At 38.0% G+C, this 23699-nt stretch overlaps 3 protein-coding genes across 3 annotated transcripts; 2 read left to right on the forward strand and 1 right to left on the reverse strand.

Annotated features, from left to right (window-relative positions):
- Positions 1-676: 676 nt before the first annotated feature.
- On the forward strand, positions 677-9559 carry LOC311303456 (nuclear factor 7, brain-like). Its single transcript, XM_084429958.1, has 11 exons — positions 677-1277; positions 2315-2410; positions 2523-2753; positions 2871-2893; positions 2975-3093; positions 3472-6482; positions 6597-6939; positions 7029-7148; positions 7253-8453; positions 8559-8697; positions 8831-9559. The coding sequence occupies exons 1-6, from the start codon at positions 882-884 to the stop codon at positions 4011-4013; spliced, it is 1407 nt and encodes a 468-aa protein (XP_084286084.1). The 5' UTR covers positions 677-881; the 3' UTR covers positions 4014-6482; positions 6597-6939; positions 7029-7148; positions 7253-8453; positions 8559-8697; positions 8831-9559.
- A 2229-nt stretch (positions 9560-11788) lies between these two features.
- On the reverse strand, positions 11789-14266 carry LOC311303330 (cyclic nucleotide-gated channel alpha-2-like; the record flags this gene model as incomplete). The annotated part of the gene is given in 5 exon segments (XM_084429756.1): positions 11789-13209; positions 13360-13436; positions 13438-13452; positions 13876-13983; positions 14100-14266. Coding segments are annotated over 5 exon segments (1788 nt in total).
- Positions 14267-16740: 2474 nt separating this feature from the next.
- Positions 16741-21867, forward strand: LOC311303463 (E3 ubiquitin-protein ligase TRIM35-like). The gene is made up of 6 exons (XM_084429965.1): positions 16741-17392; positions 17823-17915; positions 18028-18258; positions 18376-18398; positions 18480-18598; positions 18969-21867. Exons 1-6 carry the CDS (start codon positions 16997-16999, stop codon positions 19508-19510), a joined length of 1404 nt encoding a protein of 467 aa, XP_084286091.1. The 5' UTR covers positions 16741-16996; the 3' UTR covers positions 19511-21867.
- Positions 21868-23699: the final 1832 nt, after the last annotated feature.

The following is a 23699-nucleotide window of genomic DNA, read 5'->3' on the forward strand; positions in this document are numbered from 1 at the left end:
GTCTCAGCCTTCAAATTTTGTACGTTTTATTACGAAATTCAAACAATAAATAGGCTTACTGTTTTGCCACTCTTAATGTGGCATTGACAGATCGCTGTAGCGCACATGAACCGATCATCTCTTCCTCTTTACTACTAGTTACAGTACAAAATAAACATGATGAACATCAGAAGATATGTTGAAAGAACTAGTACAACTTACTGAAATAATAAATCATGTCTCGTAATCGCTCGATCAGTGTTTCCACCACTAATAAAACAGCTTGTAAACAATGTGTCAATATTACATTTACCCCAGAAAAAACATTCATTGTCCATAAACTGTATAGTTAGCGAGAGAATGTACTCTAGAGAGGAGCATTTTGCAAAAAAACAAACAAAAAAACTATAATAACATAGACAGAGACATTCATTATATTTTCACTCTAATAGGGCAACCATTAAAACATGACATGCCTTATGCAATTGTGTACAAATCAGTTATTAATTATTTAGATAAATAACTATATACTATATCTTCAAATTAATAGATATTGATTGATTTGTTGATTTTTTTATTCAGTTCATTGAGTACATAATATGCTTGAAAGCACAAATAAAATAAAGATAAAACTATCCATCCAGTCTGTCTTCAGAAACTCCACCCTCTTACAAAACCAACCAGGAAGTGACTAGTCATTATTTCTGCCTTTCATTTTTACTGAAAGCTAAAACGAGTCAGTGTTGTGAAGAACAGAAGAGGTCACATTATATTATAGCATTTTTGTTATTTCTGAATTAACTCAGATTAGATTTTGATTGTAATAGATGTTTAGTCTTTAAACCAAAGTTCAGAAAGTGAAAGTAAATTGTAGATCATTGGATCTTTTACAAGACGAGGAAATGGATTCAAAATCTGTGGAAGAGCTTTCTTGTCCTGTTTGCTGTGAAATCTTCAAGACTCCTGTTATTCTGTCCTGTAGTCACAGTATTTGTAAAGAGTGTCTACAACAGTTCTGGAAAACTAAGAAAACTCAGGAGTGTCCTCTCTGCAGGAGAAGATCATCAAAAGATGAACCTCTAGTTAATCTAGCATTAAAAAACTTGTGTGATTCATTGATAAAGGAGGGAAATGAGAAACGTTCATCAGGATCTGAGGAGATCTGCAGTTTACACAGTGAGCAACTCAAACTCTTCTGTCTGGAGGACAAACAGCCTGTGTGTTTAGTGTGCAGAGACTCAGAGAAACACACCAATCACACATTCAGACCCATCAGTGAAGTGCTTTCATCTTACAAGGTAAGACAAATGTCTCTCATTTCATATGCTGAATACAGTGCTAAACATAGAGTATTATTTGTTTATACAATAGACCAGAATTTATTTTTGTTCAGACTAAATCTCTGTGTCTCAAATCAAGCCTCTGTGGCTCCCTCTGATCACTGCATCAACATCGCCTGAGTACTTATCCATTTCACAGACTTCATTTTCCATGATCCCGTACCTGGTGCTGATTACACACACACCTGATCCCTATCCCATGGACTATTTAACCAGCACTCTCACAAGCTCTCATTGTGAAGTTTTGTTTTGCTGTGGGTTACATCTCTGAGCGGTTTTCTCTGTTTTTGATTTCCCTGTGTGACCCTGGACTGTGTACCTTGTAATATTCTCTGCTGCCTGCCTACTTACAGTACCTGTGCTCTGTCTTCCTGGATTAAGTCTGTACTGTTTGCCCTGACCCACTGCCTGGTTTGTGATTACGTCTCGGCTCTGCCTGTCGCCGTTGACTGAACTGTTTGTTGTACGAGTATCTCTTTTAATAAAGCTGCTAATGCATCCTAACTCTGCTGACTCAGCGTAACACTCTGACTTTCTACTGATATAAAATTCTACACAAAACGTCGACCCTCTGATGTTCAAATCTTCTTGAATGTAACAGCATTGGCACAAAACAAAGAAAAGAAAATGTTGTCATGGGTTATTAATATTTTTTTTCATTAATAATATGTGATTAATTACAAGACACACCAAAAAGTGACTGATATAACATACTTTCACTTTCTGTATTTATATTTGCACAACTACATGGATATAATAATTAAGAATTGGCCATTGCAAAACACATTTGTTTGGTAAAAACATGATTTATTGACGTTCACCCTTTCCAAATTATATAATTAAAAATATACATCCTGCAATTTTCAGACACAAATGCTTCCATGTCAATGACCCATACATCATAAAAATAATATAACAATAAAAACATCCAAACATACAATGTTTAAACCTCTTAGAGCTGCATAAGTTTCACAGATTTTCATCTTAACCTGTAGGAGGAGTTTAATACAGCACTGACGTCCTTACAAGACAAGCTCAAACATGGAGAAGAAATGAAAGAAGAGTGTGATAAAACAATTGAACACATCAAGGTGAGGATATAAAGAGTTAAATACTCAACATTCACACACAGAGTTTATTATTGACATTAGTGGAGTGTGTGTTCATACAGCGCTGACTGAAGTGAATGTGATTTGATTTCAGTCTCAAGCTGAGCACACAGAGCGTCAGATTAAAGAAGAGTTTGAGAAGCTTCATCAGTTTCTCAGAGACGAAGAAGAAGCTACAATCACTGCACTGAGAGAGGAAGAGGAGCAGAAGAAGCAGAGGATGAAGGAGAAGCTGGAGGAGATGAACACACACATCTCAGCTCTTTCACACACAATCAGAGACATGGAGGAGATGATGAAAGACAATGACATCTCGTTTCTAAAGGTGACAAATCAATCTGGCTTCAATCTCTGTGCATAAAACAACTTGTATAGAGAGACTCATTGACACTGAGAGTGTTTGATAAGATATTAAAATGTTTTCAAACTCTATATTTTCCAGAACTATAAAGTCACGATGGAAAGGTGAGTGAGCTGCTCGTATCTCTTCTCTCAGTGGATCTGAACTCAAATTCACTGCAGTTCTGACTCCTGAATGTTCCTCAGAGTCCAGATCTCACAGCCGGATCCACGGATGAGTTCTGGAGCTTTGATTCATGTGTCGCGTTATCTGGGTAACCTGCCGTTCAGAGTCTGGAAGAAGATGCTGGAAACTGTCCAACACAGTGAGTCTCAGCAGATTTGACACCAGTGCAGAAGATAGTTCAGATATAAACGCACACAACATCAACATTTGATAGAAATATATTGAATAATTTCCAAGTGAATCTGAACTGTATTTCAGAAAATCATCAGATCATGCAGCGAACTCATAATGAAAAGTCTATTCCTCATGATCTATGTTTATGTATTAGGATACAATAGTGTTTATTGAATACTGATATTAAACATGAAGCCTCAATCCACTCTGACAGTAACTGAGAGACCACTGTTATGATAACGTAATTTATGATTTCTTTCAACAAAGTCTTTATTTGTGTTTTACATTTACATTTCTAATACATCATATTTCATCCTGTAATCTGATGTTATTCTCTTTGCAGCTCCGTTGACTCTGGATCCAAACACAGCAAATCCTTGGCTCACACTCTCTGCTGATCTGACCAGTGTGTTGTACAGTCGTGTAGGTAAAACACTTCCTGATAATCCAGAGAGGTTTGACTGGTATCCATGTGTCCTGGGATCTGAGGGCTTTAACTCAGGAACACACTGCTGGGATGTGGAGGTTGGAGACAATACATACTGGAGTCTTGGAATAACCACAGCATCAAACCAAAGGAAGGGACAGGTTTTCTTTGACTCTAATGTCTGGCGTGTGCGATACAAGAACAGCAAATACACCTCACAATCCCCAGAGCAACCCGTCACTGTCTTTACTGTTAAACAGAAGCTTCAGCGTGTGAGAGTTCAGCTGGACTATGACAGAGGAACAGTGTCATTCTCTGATCCTGTAACTAACACACATTTACTCACATTCACATCCACCTTCAACGACACAGTCTTTCCATTCTTATATAATTACTGCACAACTCCTCTGAGGATCTTACCAGTTAAACTGTTTATTACAGCAGAAAATCACAGTTAAATCTGATTCTGTTTTTAGATTAATTCAGTTTTGCAAATTATGCTTCAATAGCAACACTGTAATCAAAGGGTCTCATTGATCAATCACACTTATGTTAAACATCGGAGTTCTGTTAAGTCATTCTGTTTATGTATATGTATATACAGTATATAGCACCATATGCAAACTAATGCACTTCAATTTATTTTAAGTACATCTGCAGTGACAAATATAAGTCATAACACCATGAATAAAACAAAATGTCCACTGATGATGTAACAGGACCCGTTCTCAGCACCAGAGACTGCAGTGCATTCTGGGATTTGGTGACAGTAACAGAAACATCAACACTGTTATTGAACTGAATGGAATCAATGTTGAAGTGAATAACAACATTATTATCTTCTGTAGAGCTGCTTATAGATGAACTGAACTCATTTCAGAGTTGATGATCATTACACAGTTATTGAACTGAACTGAATCAACACTGAACTACAGCTGAACAATGACACTGTCGTCTTTTTAGATCTGCTTTACAGCAGAAATGATTTCTGTTTCCATCATTGATCATTATTTCCCTGTTTATCTGCAAGGCTCGAAATTGCGACCATTTTGGTCGCATATGCTCCTGAAATTTAATCCGTGCGACCTAAAAATATATCTGGGAGCATTTGTGCGAGTGCAAATAATGGTTGTGGTGCGACCTATTTTAATTTCTCTACAAAACGTTCGCAAATTACTGCACAATGTGTAGCCTACCTTATGTGCGCTAATACGCGGTGGCCGGACCATCATTCTATCCAACGTTACATAACCAATCAAACTTCAGTCTAACGTTCTTAACTTTAAAGCAGATTTTAGATTGGTTAATATTAGCTGTCAATCACTCCTACTATCTTTCGCGGCGCTCCATTGTCACGTGACAAGGAGCTGACTACCGCGAAAAATTTAAAAGGCTGAATGAATGAATGAATGAATGAATGAAGAGAGAAGATGAAACGAACGCTGACAGATTTCTTTTGTAAAACATCTCCTAAAGTCACAAAAAATCCTGGAGTTGGTGATGTGGTTAATGTGGATCCACCAGCTGAAAAGAAATCTTACAGCTTTCGAAGAGAGTGGCTAAAAGATTTCGAGTGGCTCCGCTATGCTGATGGATCAATGCACTGCCACTGCGTTCACTGTAAAGCCTGTGGGACAGAGTTTGCGGGTAACACAGCGTTCGCAACTGAATCAACACATTTTAAGCGCGAGAGCTTGGTTAAACACGGAGAGAGTGCCAAGCACAAAAAATGCAGGGACAAGTGTTTGCCAAACAAATCAGGCTCATCATCAGGTTCGATTATTCAGGCTTTTAATCGCCAGGATGATGCCGGTCGTTCCGCTCTACTGGCAGAGCTAAACGTAAAATTTAACACCGCATACACCATTGCCAAAGAAGAGCTTGCCTTCACTAAATTTAAGCCTATGTTGCAGCTCATGAAAAAGAACGGAGTCCCGATTAACATGACATATGCAAATGACAAATCATGTGCCAATATCATCGGGGTGATAGCAGATTCTATCCGCGAGAATACCGCAGTAAAAGTATCGTCAGCTCAGTATATCTCTTTCATTATCGATGGAGATACCGACCTGTCTGTCAAGGAGTGTGAGATCGTGTATGTCCGCGTCCTGCTTGATGGAAAGCCGACGAACATCCTTGTCGGACATGTTGAGGTGGAACACGCCAATGCTGATGGTGAGGATTTTTTTTTATATATATTAATACATAGCTTATTTGGAATTATATAGCAATATATGATTAATATCATAATAAATACTTTGCTTGTTTCATTAATGGATCAATCAGCATTTTTTTACGAATCTCTTGAATGAATGATTCAATAACAAATACATTTAAGTCACTTGTCGCCACCTAGTGGTGTAACAATGTAATCGATACAACAGTTATTTTAAAAGCTCCATGTTACTTTCAAAAGGTGCTTTTCTCTATTTTGATAGCTTCTGTAGACGTCAGTGTTTATATCCAATCTATAATCTATAATTCTAGTTCCAATTCAAGTTCTTCTGTGATAATAATTATATTTGTAACACAGAAACAATTACTGTGTAGTTGAATATACTCAGTGATTTTTGTCAAAGGTTTAATAGACATGTTTAATAGGCGAAAAGTTGTTGTTTAGGAATTATATTGCAATCTTTGTTCTAGTAATTGGATATATTCATTAAATGTAATTGATAAATTATTAACGCTGTTTAAAGAACTGTAACAGTATTTAAACTAATTGGAATTCTTTTAGGAATCTATGCAGCCGCCAAGTCAGCATTTGCTGGTCTTGGAGAGTCATGCCAGGACTGGCTCCAGAAGACAGTGGCCATGGGAGCTGATGGTGCAGCCGTGAATCTTGGGAGGAAGGGAGGAGTATCAACAAAACTCCAAGAGGAGGCGGGAAAGCACATCATCCCATTTCACTGCATGCCTCATAGGTGAGCTGATAATGGTCATTAACTCTGATAAAAAATAAATAAACAAAAAGCTAAGGCTCTCTCTGTCTTGATTGCAAACTGGAATGTCAGATTTGTTCACTATCACTATTATAGATTGGAGCTTGCCCTATTGTCTGCCCAGAAGGATTCACCTTGGGTTGGCAATGTGTACAACCTGCTCCACTTAATTTGGAAGACTTACCACTTCAGTTCAAAATCCAGAAGGGAGTTAAAATGCCTTGGAGTTGAACTGGATGTGTCGGTGAACAATCCAAGTGGAGTCAAGGGGACACGATGGTTACCACATGTATCCAGGGCACTGGATGTGCTTCTGAAGCAAGGGAAGGAGGGGACCCTGGAAGATGCTGGGCAGTACACAGCTGTATATGCTCATATGGACCACCTGGCTGCATCATCAACGAATGCGGATATAGCTGGCCGAGCAAAGCATATCAGTGTAAACTATAGGTGGAAATGTGGATATTGCCCCTGTACAGTGAGTTAATGGGAGGGGAGGGTATAAATGTGCTGTGTTCTTCTATGCAGGTCAAAGAGACCATGGAGGATGGCTCATTCCTGGCATTCTGCCATTTCTTGGCAGATTTGTTTTCTGCCATCAGTAAATACAGCCTATTACTGCAAAGAAATGATGTGATCCTCCCCCAGGTAAGCTTTAATTAGTGGTCAAATAATAAATCATCATTATTTTGACATACTTTGCCATGTTAAGAGTACAACAAAGTTATGTCTAGATGGAATCACATTAACAGGCAGTCAGCAGCTTGAGGAACCTGATCATCAACATTAAGGCAATGGCTCTGAGGCCAAGTCCAAGTGGCAGGCTAGCTTCCTTCCATGCAGCCATGAAAAGGCAGAGAGATGCTAGTAGGGAGCAGGAGCAGGAAAAGAGGCCTCAATTTATGTTTCGGGTACAACCCTTATAATCCTTTTTGAAAGCATTCAATTGATGTTCATACAGAAAAACCTTACTGACCATTTTAATATTAATGAATGTGTGCAGTGAATGTAGGTGTCTTGTGGGGGCTAAAACATGAACTCATTAAATAATGTTTGTAGTGTAGTGTAATTATATAAAAAAAATTAATCTAACAGAATTTAGAATAATTTCATTAATTTGTAATGTACATTGCTCATTCTCAATTGTCAAGGGAGTTCCTTTGAGGAAAGGAGAGGCAGGGAATATGGCTACGGATGGACCAATCAGTCAGACTGCTCCCAGACTGCAGAAGCAGATAGAGACCACTGTTGATGCAATGGTTAAACAGCTCCGTCTCCGGTTCAGCAGCCTACTTTGTATGTTATTAAGATCAGGATGGTTAACATTATATGTAAATTACAAACTTTTGATGACCTGCACTAAAATAAATCACTATCTTAAAAAAAAACTAAAGGCCATTTACTAACCTTATTCCACTCAGTTTGCACTTTAGTAATAAAAAACAAAAACAAATTAGAATTATTATAGAAATATCTTTTTACGTCTACTTTAGGTCAGGAGGGACATGGAACAGACACTGCAGCAACCAAGGCGGTCCAATGCTTTCAGGTGTTCAACCATGATGTTTGGCCAGAGACAGTGGAGGTAGGGTGACCACCTGCTAATAAGCCCAAGGGGGGACAAGGGGTATGTTTCTGAGGGACAATGTGGGACACTGCCTGGCGCGGCGGTTCAACTGAGGGGTGGGTGTGGCAACAGTAGCGTGCTGAAATGTCAAGTAATGTTCGTTTGGCTGCCTGGGGCTCGAGGATATAGAGCGACCAACTTTTTTTTTGAGCAAGCAGATTATGCGTGACACGGTCTCAATTTGCGGGACGCATGAATTGGGCTTCAAACGCTGTGCGCGCACGCGCTACGCGGGACAGGTGGTCACCCTAAGTGGAGGAGTTGGTTGACTATGGAATTGAGGAGGTCCACTTCTTATTGGACCATTTTAAATTTGTACTGGAAAGGTAATTCATGGGTAATAATGAAAATATAGACTTTTGATCGCTTTTTGTTAAAAGCTTTAATCATTTGAGAGCCAACCAGTTACAGTTGGATTGTATCTAATTAAGGAATGGCTGTGACTTTGCCCTTGCTGAGGAGGAGTTTCAGACCTTGAAAACTCTGGTGTTCATGTCCTTCAAAGACAAGAGCTACCACGGGTTATGGGAAGTCCTTCTGACCAAGGAACCCTATTGTTCAGATTTACAGGTAGGCCATGTAATATAATGTCTAAGTAGTTTGATGATCAATATATTTTAGATTGTTATAATTATTGCATTATTTTATGCTGTCGCTGAATGCTTCTACCCTGACAATGAAATTTAAATGATTTTTGTTTCAGAATATCCTTCATCTGGTAAGGATTATGCTCATCCTTCCTGTGTCTTCGGCACAGTGTGAGAGAGGGTTCTCTGTACAGAAGCGGATCAAGTCAGACATTAGATCTTCATTACACCCTAAAACAGTAGAAGATCTGATACGAATCAGCGTTGAGGGCCCTCCTTTGGAGGCGTTCGATGCCTCAGCCTCAGTGAAGAGATGGATGGAGGAGGGACAGAGAGCCAGAACACCAAATTTTAAATCCTGGCCACAGGATGTTTAAAGCCCCAGTGATTGTTGGTGTTGTTTTTAAATAAATCTGTTAATATATAATTTGTAGTTGTGGTGCTCTTTAATTTTTGGTGGGTGCTCCTAAATTTTTGTTGGTGCTCCTAACTTTTTGAAGTTGGGAGCACCAGTGCTACCAAATAAAAAAGTTAATTTCGAGCCCTGATCTGTAAAGCTGCTTTATAAAATAAAGGTATATAAATATATTAGCATTCTGCTAATAATATATAAATTTTGCGTGTTATAAATAAAGGTAATTTGACCTAAAGTCGCAATGAAAAGGAAATAGTGACGGATCTTTTCTTACATTTTGTGACGCACATCCAAGTGTAACATAATAAAAAAAGAAATAGTGCAGGGCAGGTTCATCAGCTGGTAATGAATCAGATGTTGAGATGTGGATGTTGCACTCAAAAATAAATGTGAGCTTACAGTCGATTGTAGAGTTTAAGGAGAATAAATGATTGGATTAAATATTACAAAATAAAAATATAAATACTTGTACATGGATGAATCGTTTATAATAAGATCTGTGCTTTTTCAAAATAAATGTATTTTCATTCCATTTTTATTTTATTTTTTAATATGCACTTGTCACAATAATCTGGTGTAAATGAAATTTTACTGAAATAAAAGTTCAAAGTTAAATGATTTTCTCTACTCTTCCTCTTCCCTGAGTCAAAGGAAAATTGATAAGGAACTTGATATAAGGACATCATGTAAGTATTAACAGTGTTGTTGTCAACTCTTCACTATAAAGTAGATTCTGTTGACTATAAAGTAGCACTCTGTTGACGAAGGCTGTCCCAATGCGAAGGCTCCTCCAAATGCGTCCTTCGTTTCCAGTGAAATAAAGGATTCAACAGATACAACAGCTCATTCGCAGCCTTGCAGAATTCATTTTCTGAGAGAAATTGCTGGATTACAGCCTTTGAATTGGGACACAGTCTGAGTGTGTGTGTGTGCGTGTGTGTGTGTTACCAGCTCCCTCTGCTGGACAGGCTCATGTAGTGTAAGGGAGGATGGTGTCACAGTATTTCCCAACCCTGCAGCCCTAGTGAGAAAAACCTATACCAAAATATATTTAAAACACATTTATTTCACTCAGTATACTACAAACCCATTAACATATTTACTGACATATTGCTTGAGACTTACTGGTATTATAATTAAACTTTATTTGGAGTACTTCTTTATTGCACATTTTTTAATATTAAGCCTAAAATGTTTTAATATCACAATAAGGATAGTATGATTTCTGTATAATATCTGTCTTTAAATGCAAGATATTTAAAGTGTGCCTAGAGTTTACCTGCACTAGTTCCATTTAAGTACAATCAAATATACTTAACCTGCAATTAATGATTAAAGTGAAAAAATGTGAACATACTTTCTATTTAATAATCAATACAATGACTATTACAACTGAATGGCACCAACAGAAACTACTGCAGGATATTTCTGTCCCCAAACACAACATTGAATTATTTTACTGAAAGGTCAAACTCATTAAAACCAGTAACGTGCTTGAAAGTGAATAATTAAAAGAAGCTGCTCAAAATTAAGCGTAGTGTCAGTTCTGGCGGGTCACGTTAGCACATTAGAGCACGTTAGAGTCCTACACTCAGCTGATCCACATCTATCTATAGGAGTACGACGCCTATCACTGTATACATATATAAGCTCCTTCAGTATTATCAGCAGCTATCGCGTTTCTCAGGAGCTCATTATCCTCCTCCCTCCCCAGCTCCTCCTGTCCAGTCAGATTCCCCTTGAAGCAGAATAAATTCTCGAATTATGTTGTACTTTAAAATCTTGAATTAATGATATCAGCAATACATTCATGTTGGTTCTGTTCTATTGCTGCTCTTATCCATGCTAGACTGCATGGATGCGCAGGGAGTTCTTGCCCAGAATAGAACCATACAGCCAATCCAAACTGAATGCTAATTGTCAATCGTATTTGATGATAGTGGTCCTGACAGAATTATTCATTTGTGAATCTGAGACTGTGTTTGTTTTTGCATGCAGCTTGCGAGGACAGGTCATGTGCATTATTTTATCATCAAATTCAGATTACAAAATTACATTCACAAATCAGGTAAATATTTCCATGATATTACCATAAATCTGTAACATAAGGTAAAGTAGAGTGTGAGTAACGCAGCTTACACTGGCACAACTGTGAAAGAAATGTTAATCAGAATAAACTATATTAACAAATATGTTTTAACTGTCACCACCCCAAATGAGAATTATTTGTAACTCTGGGGGTCCCGCTCCATGTAGAATAAAACATTATTATTATTATTATTATTATTATTATTATTATTATTATTATTATTATTTTTCTAGAAGACTAATATGTCTGGAGTCCTCATCTCATGTGGGTATAGACTAGTTTAATTGTATTTGTCAGAAGTACGGTTAATGTTTTATGTGGGAATTTTTTTATTTTGGAAAACATCACACAATATGCAAACAAAGTACAGGCAGAATGGCCAAAAACGTAAGGAAATTATGTTATTTTGTGTATAACTAAGGTTTGTTCCATGACATTTATAAATATAAATGAAACAATTCCACATGTGTACTAACTGTTTTGACAGCTATAATTGTTGTAAAGTGTTCATATATTATTGCTATTGAGTGGTCATTAAGACTAGTAAGGTTCTCTCTTAAAAGCAAGTGCTCAGAGTTGGATGTTGACCTCACTGTGTGTACCATCACCATCAATAGTGCTTTCATTGCCATCCGAGAGGAATCCGCTTCCAGAGTGATGTGTTCTACACTCCAATGCTGTAAGTCTCTGCTTCAGCCGCTGTTGAGTAGCTGTGTATTCAGCCAGTAACCGAGCAAACCGAGTCTGAAGTATTTCAAGAGAAGCTTCCAACCTCTCCACTTTCTCCTCAACCCGCTCTTCTCCCATTCCACCGGCCTCCAACTCCTCCAGCAGACCCTCTTTCAGGAGAATCTGTCTTCCCCTCTCTTCCAGAACTTTCTTAGCATCCGGATACTCCATTACAGCCTCCATCAGGTCATCCTTTGGCAAACAAAAGAGGTCAGAGTAGCCAATGCTACGGATGTTAGCTGTACGACGGTTGCCCATTTTGCTCCCTTTGATGTTGAGGATGCTAATCTCGCCAAAGCAGCTGCCGCCCGTCAAGTGTGCATACTGGGTCACCCCATCATCAGCCACAACAGCAAGGCGACCCTCTTTAATGATGTACATCTCTTTTCCTATGTCTCCCTTTCGGCAGATGTAGTCTCCAGGGCTGAAGACCTGAGGCCGCAGCTTGAGCACCAGTTCCACTAAAAGCCCTGCCTCACAGTCCTGGAAGATACGGACCTTCTTCAATGTTTCTAAGTGCACATTGATAGCAATCTCAGCCCGCAGTTTGTTTGGCAGATTCTTTAGGACATCCTGCTCATCAATTGCTTTCTTGTTGGTCCACAAGTAGTCAAACCATTTGATGACTCTAGCTTCTAGCTCTTTGCTGACCTTTCTGAACTGCATGTAGTGTTTGATGGCGTCGATGTGAGCTTGGAACTCGGTTCGTGTGGCATTCATGTTTGATATCATGGCTCCTACATTACCAACTATGGTGGCGAAAATGAGAACACCAACAAGGAAATCAAAAACAACAAAAAGATACTCCTCATCCCGCACCGGAGCTGGCATTTCCCCAATGGTCGTCAAAGTGAGGGTTGACCAGTAGAGGCAGTAGACGTATCCTCGTGTGAGAGTCCCAAACTCAGGGTCAGAAATGTTTGGGTAGACCCACTGGTCGGATCCAAAGCCCAGAGACTTGGAAAGGGCAAAGTAGATGCAGGCATTCCAGTGAATGATGACTAGGATATAGAGCACCAAGATGCAAATGCGGAAAATGTTGGGGTAATTTGTGCGGGTCTCTGTGCGGTCGAAGAACTCGAAGAGGCGTGAGAAGCGCATCAGTCGATTGAAACGCAGCTCTGGTACGTGAATGCCAATGACGATGTAGGCTAGATCCGTGGGCAGTATGGATAGGAGGTCTAGCTTGAACTGCAAAGTATGAAAGTAGCTTTCTCTTAACTTGGTAAGGTCCTTCACCAGAAGACCCTGTTCAAGGAAACCTATAGTGAAGATATACATTGTCAATTCTTGATGATTCTTGATGATTGCTCATATACACTTAATTTTAGCACCAAAGCACCTATCTAATCAATAGTGCGAAGTGTCACAACAACTCTTTAAAAACATGTGAGATGCTAAAAGATTCTGACCTGTTCTCAGTCTTGCACAGGTGTCCAGTATATAAATGACATCAGAGAGAAAATCCAAAACCAGCCACAGAATGAAGCTCATCAAAGCAGGCTCTGTGTTTGGGATATGAATAATGAAACACCATCAGCTTGAGTCAGGACTAACCCTTTCACATATGGCACAACAACACTTATTTACATGAATCATCATCAAAATGAGAGCCTAGATCACACACTCTTGCTCATGAGGTCTAATTATACCGCTTGGATTTAATGGATGAACAGCTGCTACAAATTATTTCATCACAGGCCATATACATGCAGTGTTCAGCATGCAAAAGTAGTAGGTTTATTATTTCTTCTGCTTACAGTATTCAGATTAATTTACTGTATAATTTGCGGTCAAGTTTTTCATTGGAATCATTGGATTTATTTTAGGACCTTACCTAAGAAATGCTATTGATGATCAATATATCAGCTTTAAACTCCACATAAAATGATTAGTGTGTAGATAAATTAACATATCTTTTGTCTTACCTAGCCACCACAAAGCACCAGTTGTACAATACATCTGTGGCAATAACAAACAGCCAGCGGTAGTACAGGTCATCAGCAGGTGCCAGTATGAAAACAACAGACTTTTTCCTGATAATCAAATGCATTTCATAATTTTATGTGGTTGCATGTTTGTTAAAAAGGACAATGGAAATTTCATACAGCTATGTATGATTGGTGATAATGGTGTGACAGTACAAACTCACTTGGTTTTGGCGCTGTTGTTCCCATCATGAGCATCAGATCGACTGATGCTTATCCGACTGGGAGCAACTTGAAGTTCAGGTCCTCGGAAGCGCTCTAAAAAAGAATCTGGCCTTTCCTCTTCTTCCTGAAGGCTCTTATGGGCCCAGTCTCTAAGAGTGACTACCATACTCACTAACCTTGGAAACAAAGGGAAATAATAAATCAATGTGGAAATACCCATTGTGAGAAACTGACCAGAATTTCTGACCATCCAAGTCTAAATTGAAATAAACTAAATAGCCTTCTAGATGTTCCCTAACTTCATATATGGAGAACTTTGAAAGGCACTGCAGCTTCCCAAAGGATCTCAACAAGAGTGCCCTGTCCTTTGGTTCTGGGGAGTCCTGGGAGAAATTGCCTGATTAATTTGGTTCAAACATTGTACTTTACCAGGGTTCCTAAATGCTGTAGTTTCTGCTGTATGTAAGGATGTGAAGCTTAGGAAAATTACAGATCTACGGATCTCGCAGCACATTTCAGCTGTCTAAACAATGCACAGATAAGTGCAGGGAGTACCCCTATGTGCTTCAGCGGTGAACTAAAAGAGTTCCCCTCTAAAAGAGCAACACAGTGAATCCCGTCTTTAAGCTGATTTGGGTAAATTATGCAAGGCACAAATAGATCTGTTCGCTTCCCGTGAATCCTCCCTCTGCCTTCTGTGGTATTAACTGACCTAGCCCTCAGCATCAACGCACTGTCACACAACTGGCCCAGGGGTCTGCACAAGTATGCAAGAACCCCCTCTACTAGACGGCTATATGCTTTGAAGTGGTGCCTTTTCACTACATGGTGTTCTTTCCGAGATAAAGATCCACGGAGGTGTGGCATTGGATCAGTGCTTTCCTTCCTTCAGGAGGGCCTAGATAAGTAGTTGTCCATTTCCACCCTTAAGGTGTATGTGGCTGTGATGGCAGCAAATCACGACAATGTGGGCAGTAGTTCTTTTAAAATATTCAAGGCATTGTATGGAACAGATAGAGACCAAACATGATTAAAAAAATTATCAAGTCATCGTTCATGCATTTGCTTATCAGTTATTAGGTCTGTCCTGAATTGTTGTGTTAACAGTCAATAACCATTAACATAAACTGTGCTTTGCATGAAGTTGAAGTGGATGTTTTGCAGTTTATATTAGTTTAAGGCCTTCAAAAATATATATGAATGGATTAAGATAGGTCTCTGTGGCCTCTCTCTTTGCTTCTGCATCCAGGAGGTCCTGAACTAATTTTTATCGCGGTTCTTGCCTAAACCCTAGGAATGAGTTTGGTTGTTAGAGTCCACCTGTGACCAATGGGAAGTCCTCTCCTTGGTGGTGGTGGGTGCAGAAGGTCCCCCTTCCTGTCCTGTAAGAGGTATCTGGTAGTTGTTTTAGCATCTTATCTGATGTTGCTGAACATTTGTTTATGTTCATTCACCAAGGATCCAATCACAGTGTGGCACATCTTCTTCCACACCGGCAGTTAGAGGGGCCTTGCCATAAACTGGTCCCTGGAATGCCATCTTAACTGATTTTCACCACAATAGCTACCATGAAAATACTATGTTGTTGTTTTTAAAAGTCAGTGGATCAGTTGCACAAAAGAGAGTCAATATTAAAATGATGGATTTAAATCTATGAATATATTTGATAATAACGGCTGGCATCAAAGATGCTGATGCAAAGTTTTAAAACTTAAGCCTAAAAGAAACAAAAAAGTGTTATTATAAGTGTCCGGACCACTCATAAGCATTAGAGACCCCCTATAAGGACTAGAACAAATAAAATGAATTGAAAATAGAATACTAGAAACATAAAACTAGATGTTGCTTGTTTTTGTTTCATTATTGCTGACAGGATCAGTTATTTTCCAAGTTTCTGATCAGATGTGATGCATTTCCCTTTTCTGACAGTAGATGGCAGGGTTGCTCACGCTCTCACGCCACACAGTGTATAAACCGTATAAACGTGCGACTATACGTTGACAGACAAGATATAGCAGGATACTTTCGATAAGTAACAAAGTCTCAGCCTTTAAATGTTGTACGTTTTATTACGAAATAAAAAAAATGCATATTGTGCACGCAATTGTGTACAAATCAGTTATTAAATTAACCTTTAATAATAATGTACCAGCCGAACCACAGAGTTCACAGTATAGTTTTTCTCCTTGAGAAAATTTAACATACTATGTGTATGTATATCCAAATGAATAGATATTGAATCAGCATTGATTCGCAAACTTGATGCTCACTGCATGCTGACCTGGAAGATGGTGATGTAAGTTTTCCTACCTTCCTAAAAAAAACTCTGAATTCAGAAGCACATACTAGTACACTACTCGTACTACATTTACCGTATTCTTTTATGTCATAAATAGGAAGAGTATATGCTTGTATGCTGTCTGAATTCTGCAACTGATACTGTAACGTGCCAGAGAAAGCAGGAGAAGGTGAGGATCTAAATGCATTTTTTGTTGTTTTTTTATCACATGGTAAATAAAGTAAAACAGATATCAACATGAAAAACTACAAAGGACTACAAAACATGGCACAGCACAGGAAATAACATTAGTCCACACAAAACAAGGGGAACACAAGACACACATACACACACACACAACCACACACACAAACTCCACCCTCTTACAAACCTTACCAGGAAGTGACTAGTCATTATTTTTGCCTTTCATTTTTACTGAAAGCTCAAACGAGTCAGTGTTGTGAAGAACAGAGGAGGACACATTATATTATAGCATTTTTGTTTATTTCTGAATTAACCCAGATTAGATTTTAATTGTAATAGTTGTTTACTCTTTAAACCAAAGTTCAGAAAGTGAAAGTAAATTGTAGATCATTGGATCTTTTACAAGACAAGGAAATGGATTCAAAATCTGTGGAAGAGCTTTCTTGTCCTGTTTGCTGTGACATCTTCAAGACTCCTGTTATTCTGTCCTGTAGTCACAGTATTTGTAAAGAGTGTTTACTACAGTTCTGGAAAACTAAGAAAACTCAGGAGTGTCCTGTCTGCAGGAGAAGATCCTCAAAAGATGATCCACCAGTTATTCTTGTGTTAAAAAACTTGTGTGATTCATTGATAAAGGAGGGAAATGAGAAACGTTCACCAGGATCTGAGGAGATCTGCAGTTTACACAGTGAGAAACTCAAACTCTTCTGTCTGGAGGACAAACAGCCTGTGTGTTTAGTGTGCAGAGACTCAGAGAAACACACCAATCACACATTCAGACCCATCAGTGAAGTGCTTTCATCTTACAAGGTAAGACTAATGTCTCTCATTTCATATGCTGAATACAGTGCTAAACATAGAGTATTATTTGTGTTTACAATAGACCAGTATTTATTTTTACTCAGACTAAATCTTTATATCTCTCTGATATACAATTCTGCTCTTCGATCCTCTGATGTTCAAATCTTCTTGAATGTGACAGCATTGGCACAAAACATCTTTTGACAAAATAGAAATGTTCTGTATTTGCACAACCACAAATTTACAACTGCATGGATATAATAATTAGAATTGGCCATGATGATTTCTTGATGTTTCTTGATGTCCTGCAATTTTCAGACACAAATGCTTCCATGAGAATGACCCATTCAACATATAAATAATATAACAATAAAAAACATACAATGTTTAAACCTCTTAGAGCTGCATAAGTTTCACAGATTTTCATCTTAACCTGTAGGAGTTTAATACAGCACTGACGTCCTTACAAGACAAGCTCGAACATGGAGAAGAAATGAAAGAAGAGTGTGATGAAACAATTAAACACATCAAGGTGAGGATATAAAGAGTTAAATACTCAACATTCACACACAGAGTGTATTATTGACATTAGTGGAGTGTGTGTTCATACAGCGCTGACTGAAGTGAATGTGATTTGATTTCAGTCTCAAGCTGAGCACACAGAGCGTCAGATTAAAGAAGAGTTTGAGAAGCTTCATCAGTTTCTCAGAGACGAAGAAGAAGCTACAATCACTGCACTGAGAGAGGAAGAGGAGCAGAAGAAGCAGAGGATGAAGGAGAAGCTGGAGGAGATGAACACACACATCTCAGCTCTTTCACACACAATCAGAGACATGGAGGAGATGATGAAAGACAATGACGTCTCGTTTCTAAAGGTGACAAATCAATCTGGCTTCATTCTCTGTGTATAAAACAACTTGTATAGAGAGACTCATTGACACTGAGAGTGTTTGATAAGATATTAAAATGTTTTCAAACTCTATATTTTCCAGAACTATAAAGTCACGATGGAAAGGTGAGTGAGCTGCTCGTATCTCTTCTCTCAGTGGATCTGAACTCAAATTCACTGCAGTTCTGACTCCTGAATGTTCCTCAGAGTCCAGATCTCACAGCCGGATCCACGGATGAGTTCTGGAGCTTTGATTCATGTGTCGCGTTATCTGGGTAACCTGCCGTTCAGAGTCTGGAAGAAGATGCTGGAAACTGTCCAACACAGTGAGTCTCAGCAGATTTGACACCAGTGCAGAAGATAGTTCACATATAAACACACACAACATTAACATTTGATAGAAATATATAATAATTTCCAAGTGAATCTGAACTGTATTTCAGAAAATCATCAGATCATACAGCGAACTCATAATGAAAAGTCTATTCCTCATGATCTATGTTTATGTATTAGGATAAAATAGTGTTTATTGAATACTGATATTAAACCTGAAGCCTCAATCCATTCTGACAGTAACTGAGAGACCATTGTCATGATTTTATGATTTATGAATTCTTTCAACAAAGTCTTTATATGTGTTTTACATTTCTAATACATCATTTTTCATCCTGTAATCTGATGTTATTCTCTTTGCAGCTCCATTGACTCTGGATCCAAACACAGCAGCTCCTTGGCTCACACTCTCTGCTGATCTGACCAGTGTGTCGTACAGTCGTGTAGATAAAACACTTCCTGATAATCCAGAGAGGATTGATGAGTATGCATGTGTCCTGGGATCTGAGGGCTTTAACTCAGGAACACACTGCTGGGATGTGGAGGTTGGAGACAATACACTCTGGATTCTTGGAATAACAACAGCATCAAACCAAAGGAAGGGAAATTTCTTTGACTCTAATGTCTGGTGTGTGAATTACATAGACAGCAAATACACCTCACAATCCCCAGAGCAACCCGGCACTGTCTTTACTGTTAAGCAGAAGCTTCAGCGTGTGAGAGTTCAGCTGGACTATGACAGAGGAACAGTGTCATTCTCTGATCCTGTAACTAACACACATTTACTCACATTCACATCCACCTTCAACGACACAGTCTTTCCATTCTTATATAATAACTGCACAACTTCTCCTCTGAGGATCTTACCAGTTAAACTGTTTATTACAGCAGAAAATCACAGTTAATTCTGATTCTGCTTCTAGACTAATTCAGTTTTGCAAATTATGCTTCAATAACAATACTGTAATCAAAGGGTCTCATTGATCAATCTGTTGATCTCTATAATCAATTGATTACAGGTATATGTTAAACTTTGAGCTGACTTAAAAATCGGAGTTCTGTTAAGTCATTCTGTTTAAATATGTATATATAAATCGCGACAAGGAGTGAATCGCGAGATGCTGTGAGTATCGCGAGAACCGAATGCGAGGGAAGACAACAATGATGGCGGCGCCCTGTTGGTAAAGCCTGAATGAATTAAACATATCAACCCAAATACCTTAGGATAAAGATTGTACAAACTTACACAAAGTGGCCGATCTTATGGACTTGGAAACTTTCATCGATCAGTACTACTACAGACAGGATAAAATGGACAACACGTCGGACACTCCGCCAAAAAACCCCAATAAACGGAAAAAGAAGGACTCGGCATCAGTCCATCAACAACAAACTGGACTTGCTCACCCACCTACACCAAGAACTGAAAGACATACGCACCAGCCTGGAATATGCTCATAATCAAATCCACACCGTTCAAAAAGCAAACGCTGAACTCTACTCCACTGTGACAACATTAAACCAGCAAATGGACACACTCCGAAAAGAAAACAAACTCATTAAGGAAACCATGTTGGATTTACAAACACGAAACATGCGAGACAACCTCATTGTTACTGGTATACAGGAAAACTCACCCGACGACTCAGAAAAATCACTGAAAGACTTCATGACAGCGCAACTTAAAATTCTTCAACTTAAAAAACCCATCATCGCCAAATTCGAACATTTTAAACAGAAAGAATTCGTCAGAAGCAAAGGGAAGAACTTAAAGGAACTCATTATGGACTTAGTGACCAGTTTCCCAAAGAAATAAACGAACGCCGGAAAATACTCTACCCATTATTGAAGGACAACAGAAAAAATAATAAGCGCGCATATTTAATTATAGATAAACTGTACATTGACGGACAGCTTTTCCGTGATACAACCATTACACCATGGCTTTTCTAGAATGACATCAACAACACTGACTTTCATCTCATTAATTTCTCAATAAGATAACACTGATGGAAATATTAAATGTAACCCCCCTCCTTCGACTATATTTTAGTACGCACTTTCCTCACAAATGAATCAACTTGTATCTCTTTATATATTCCTCACTCATATTCACCACTATATCATTATACACTTCAATAATTGTTTAACATCCTCGTATAAATCTGCTTTCCTTACTACTCTCCTCATCATGCTATTATTTAACCGCAACACCATTCTGGAACTACACAATTCTGTATTACCATTTGGAAAAACATCTTGCTCTGATAATGTCTTCATTAATAAAGCAAATATACATTGTATAAAATCACAAGTACAACTGCAGGCATACTATACAACAACAGACTCCACTGCAATCAATAAATATTAGTAAACTTAACTTTATAACATGGAATGTGCGTGGCATCCGCACTCAAAAAAAAAAAAAAAAAAAATTCTCAATCATCTTAATAAATTAAATGCAGATATTTGCCTTCTTCAAGAAACCCATCTGACCGATTCAGAATCACAATATTTAAAAACAAAACAGTATGATCAGGTTTTCTCATCAACATATAATAGCAGACAACGGGGTGTTTCAATCTTAGTACATAAAAGATTGGGACTCAACCAACATACAGTCATTACAGACCCTGAAGGACGGTATGTCATTGTAAATGCATCAACATATAACCATAATCTTACTATAGTTAATGTATATGGACCAAATGATGATGACCCAACATTTTTTCATAACCTTTTTTCAATAATACAGGGAAGTTCAAATATAATAATTGGAGGAGATTTTAATACAGTCTTAAATCCGGATAAAGATCGTTCTACCGCAAAATACAAAAATTGGCAAACCACAGACACAATAAATCAATATATGAGTGATTTTGGACTTGGCGATAGCTGGAGAACATTATACCCATCAGACAGAAAGTATACATATTTCTCTACAGTACATCAGTCATTCTCCCGTCTGGACTATTTTCTGATAAGTAATACATTAACAACCTTAGTGAAACAAATTATTATACACCCAATTATAATTAGTGATCATGCACCTGTATCTTTAACATTAAGTGTGAACACATATATCAAACCCCCCGCAAGGTGGCGCTTCAATATTTCTCTACTTGACGATCCAGAATTCACTACTTTAATTGAGAGAGAGTGGGCATCCTTTATGGAAACGAACGACTCCCCAGAAGTTTCTGCTTCAACTTTATGGGAAACAGGTAAAGTAGTCATCAGAGGGAAAATTATTTCATACTCATCACACAAGAAAAAAAAAGAATTGGAAATGGAAACTCAGTTAGAACAGAAGATCAAGCAATTATCAGACAAATACTGTATAAACCCAGAGGATCAAACATTACATGAGTTAAGGAGCACAAAACAACAATTGGAACAAATAATTCATAAAAAAACACAGTTTATCATCCAACAGTTAAAACACCAAAACTTTGAATACAACAATAAATCAGGAAAATACCTTGCCAATTTATTACAAAGAAAAAAAGATCAATCAATGATATGAGCAATAGAGAACTCAGCAGGGAATGTCATCAGTGATCCATTAGAAATAAATAACGCATTCTATATATTCTACAAAAATCTATATTCAATTGAAAATGAACCAAAGCCAGAAGAAATATCATCTTTTTTGAACCCTCTCAAATTACCTCAACTATCCAAAGAAACAATAGATATGCTGGACACACCATTAACTATAACTGAACTCCATAAAGCCTTACTACTGATGCCCAACAATAAATCACCTGGACCTGATGGCTTCCCTGCTGAGTTCTATAAACACTTCTGGAATATCCTTTTTCCATTATTTGATAGACTTGTAAAAGAAATAAAAAACACATCAGAAATTCCATTGCATATGAATACAGCTTCTATATCAATAATACTTAAGCCGGACAAAGACCCAACACAACCCACCAGCTATAGATCCCTCTCGTTGATGAACACAGACTTGAAAATCATTACAAAGGCATTGGCGTCTAGAATAGAAATCATAACCTCCATCTTAATTCATCCTGATCAGACAGGTTTCATCAAAAAGAGGAAATCAGTAGACAATATTCGCAGGTTATTCACTTTGATAAATATTTCTCAACAATCAAAGATTAATACAGTCATTGCATCACTCGACGCCGAAAAAGCATTCGACAAAGTTAACTGGTCATTCTTATTTCATACCCTACATAAATTTGGATTTGGGGAGTCGTTCATCCACTGGATAAAAATAATATACTCCTCACCAAGAGCCACTATTACAACAAATGGAATCACTTCTCCCACATTCACTCTTCACCGGGGAACACGACAAGGATGTCCACTCTCTCCTTCATTATTTGCAATTTTTATTGAACCACTTGCACAAGCAATCCGACAAAACGATATGATTCAGGGAATTAAATCTGTAGACACACAACACAAAATCATCTTATATGCTGATGACATTTTATTACACTTACAGGACCCCACCCATTCAGTACAAGAAACATTCAAAATCATCAATAACTTCTCTGAAATATCAAATTATACAATAAACTGGAATAAATCCATCATACTCCCACTGTTAGACAACGCCTGGGATTCTGCAGCTCAGACTTCATTTCCATCACTTAGGGTTGGGAATATTAAATACCTGGGTATTAACATCTCCCCCAGGCTGTCAGAGTTATTTTCACTTAATTACTCTCCACTTTCTTAGAATAATTCAAGACAATCTAAAACGCTGGTCAAGTCTTCCACTCTCACTCTTAGGACGAATAGCCACCGTTAAAATGAAAATATTACCTCAAATAAATTACTTTTTTTCCTTACTTCCCGTAATCCCAACAGAGAAATGGTTCCAATCACTCAATAGTTCGATATCACAGTTCTTTTGGAAAAATAAGAAAGCTAAGATTAAGTATTCAACCCTTCAAAAAAATAAACTGCAAGGTGGTCTTGAAGCACCCAACTTCCTTTATTATTTTTTAGCAAATCAATTACAATATATAGTCAAATGGTTAAAACCAAACAATAATAATACTTCATGGATAGATTTAGAACAGACATACTGCCCTAATCTCAAACTGTCAGACC

Source organism: Rutilus rutilus (assembly GCF_951802725.1).
Source record: "Rutilus rutilus genome assembly, chromosome: 14".
Taxonomy (NCBI): Eukaryota; Metazoa; Chordata; class Actinopteri; order Cypriniformes; family Leuciscidae; genus Rutilus; species Rutilus rutilus.

Bases quoted from the DNA above. Each gene is read 5' to 3' on its own strand.
- LOC311303456 (XM_084429958.1), top strand. From the start codon at position 882: ATGGATTCAAAATCTGTGGAAGAGCTTTCTTGTCCTGTTTGCTGTGAA. The intron at 1,278-2,314 runs GTAAGACAAATG...CTTAACCTGTAG, and splicing joins AAGTGCTTTCATCTTACAAG to GAGGAGTTTAATACAGCACT. The intron at 2,411-2,522 runs GTGAGGATATAA...ATTTGATTTCAG, and splicing joins AAACAATTGAACACATCAAG to TCTCAAGCTGAGCACACAGA.
- LOC311303463 (XM_084429965.1), top strand. From the start codon at position 16,997: ATGGATTCAAAATCTGTGGAAGAGCTTTCTTGTCCTGTTTGCTGTGAC. The intron at 17,393-17,822 runs GTAAGACTAATG...CTTAACCTGTAG, and splicing joins AAGTGCTTTCATCTTACAAG to GAGTTTAATACAGCACTGAC. The intron at 17,916-18,027 runs GTGAGGATATAA...ATTTGATTTCAG, and splicing joins AAACAATTAAACACATCAAG to TCTCAAGCTGAGCACACAGA.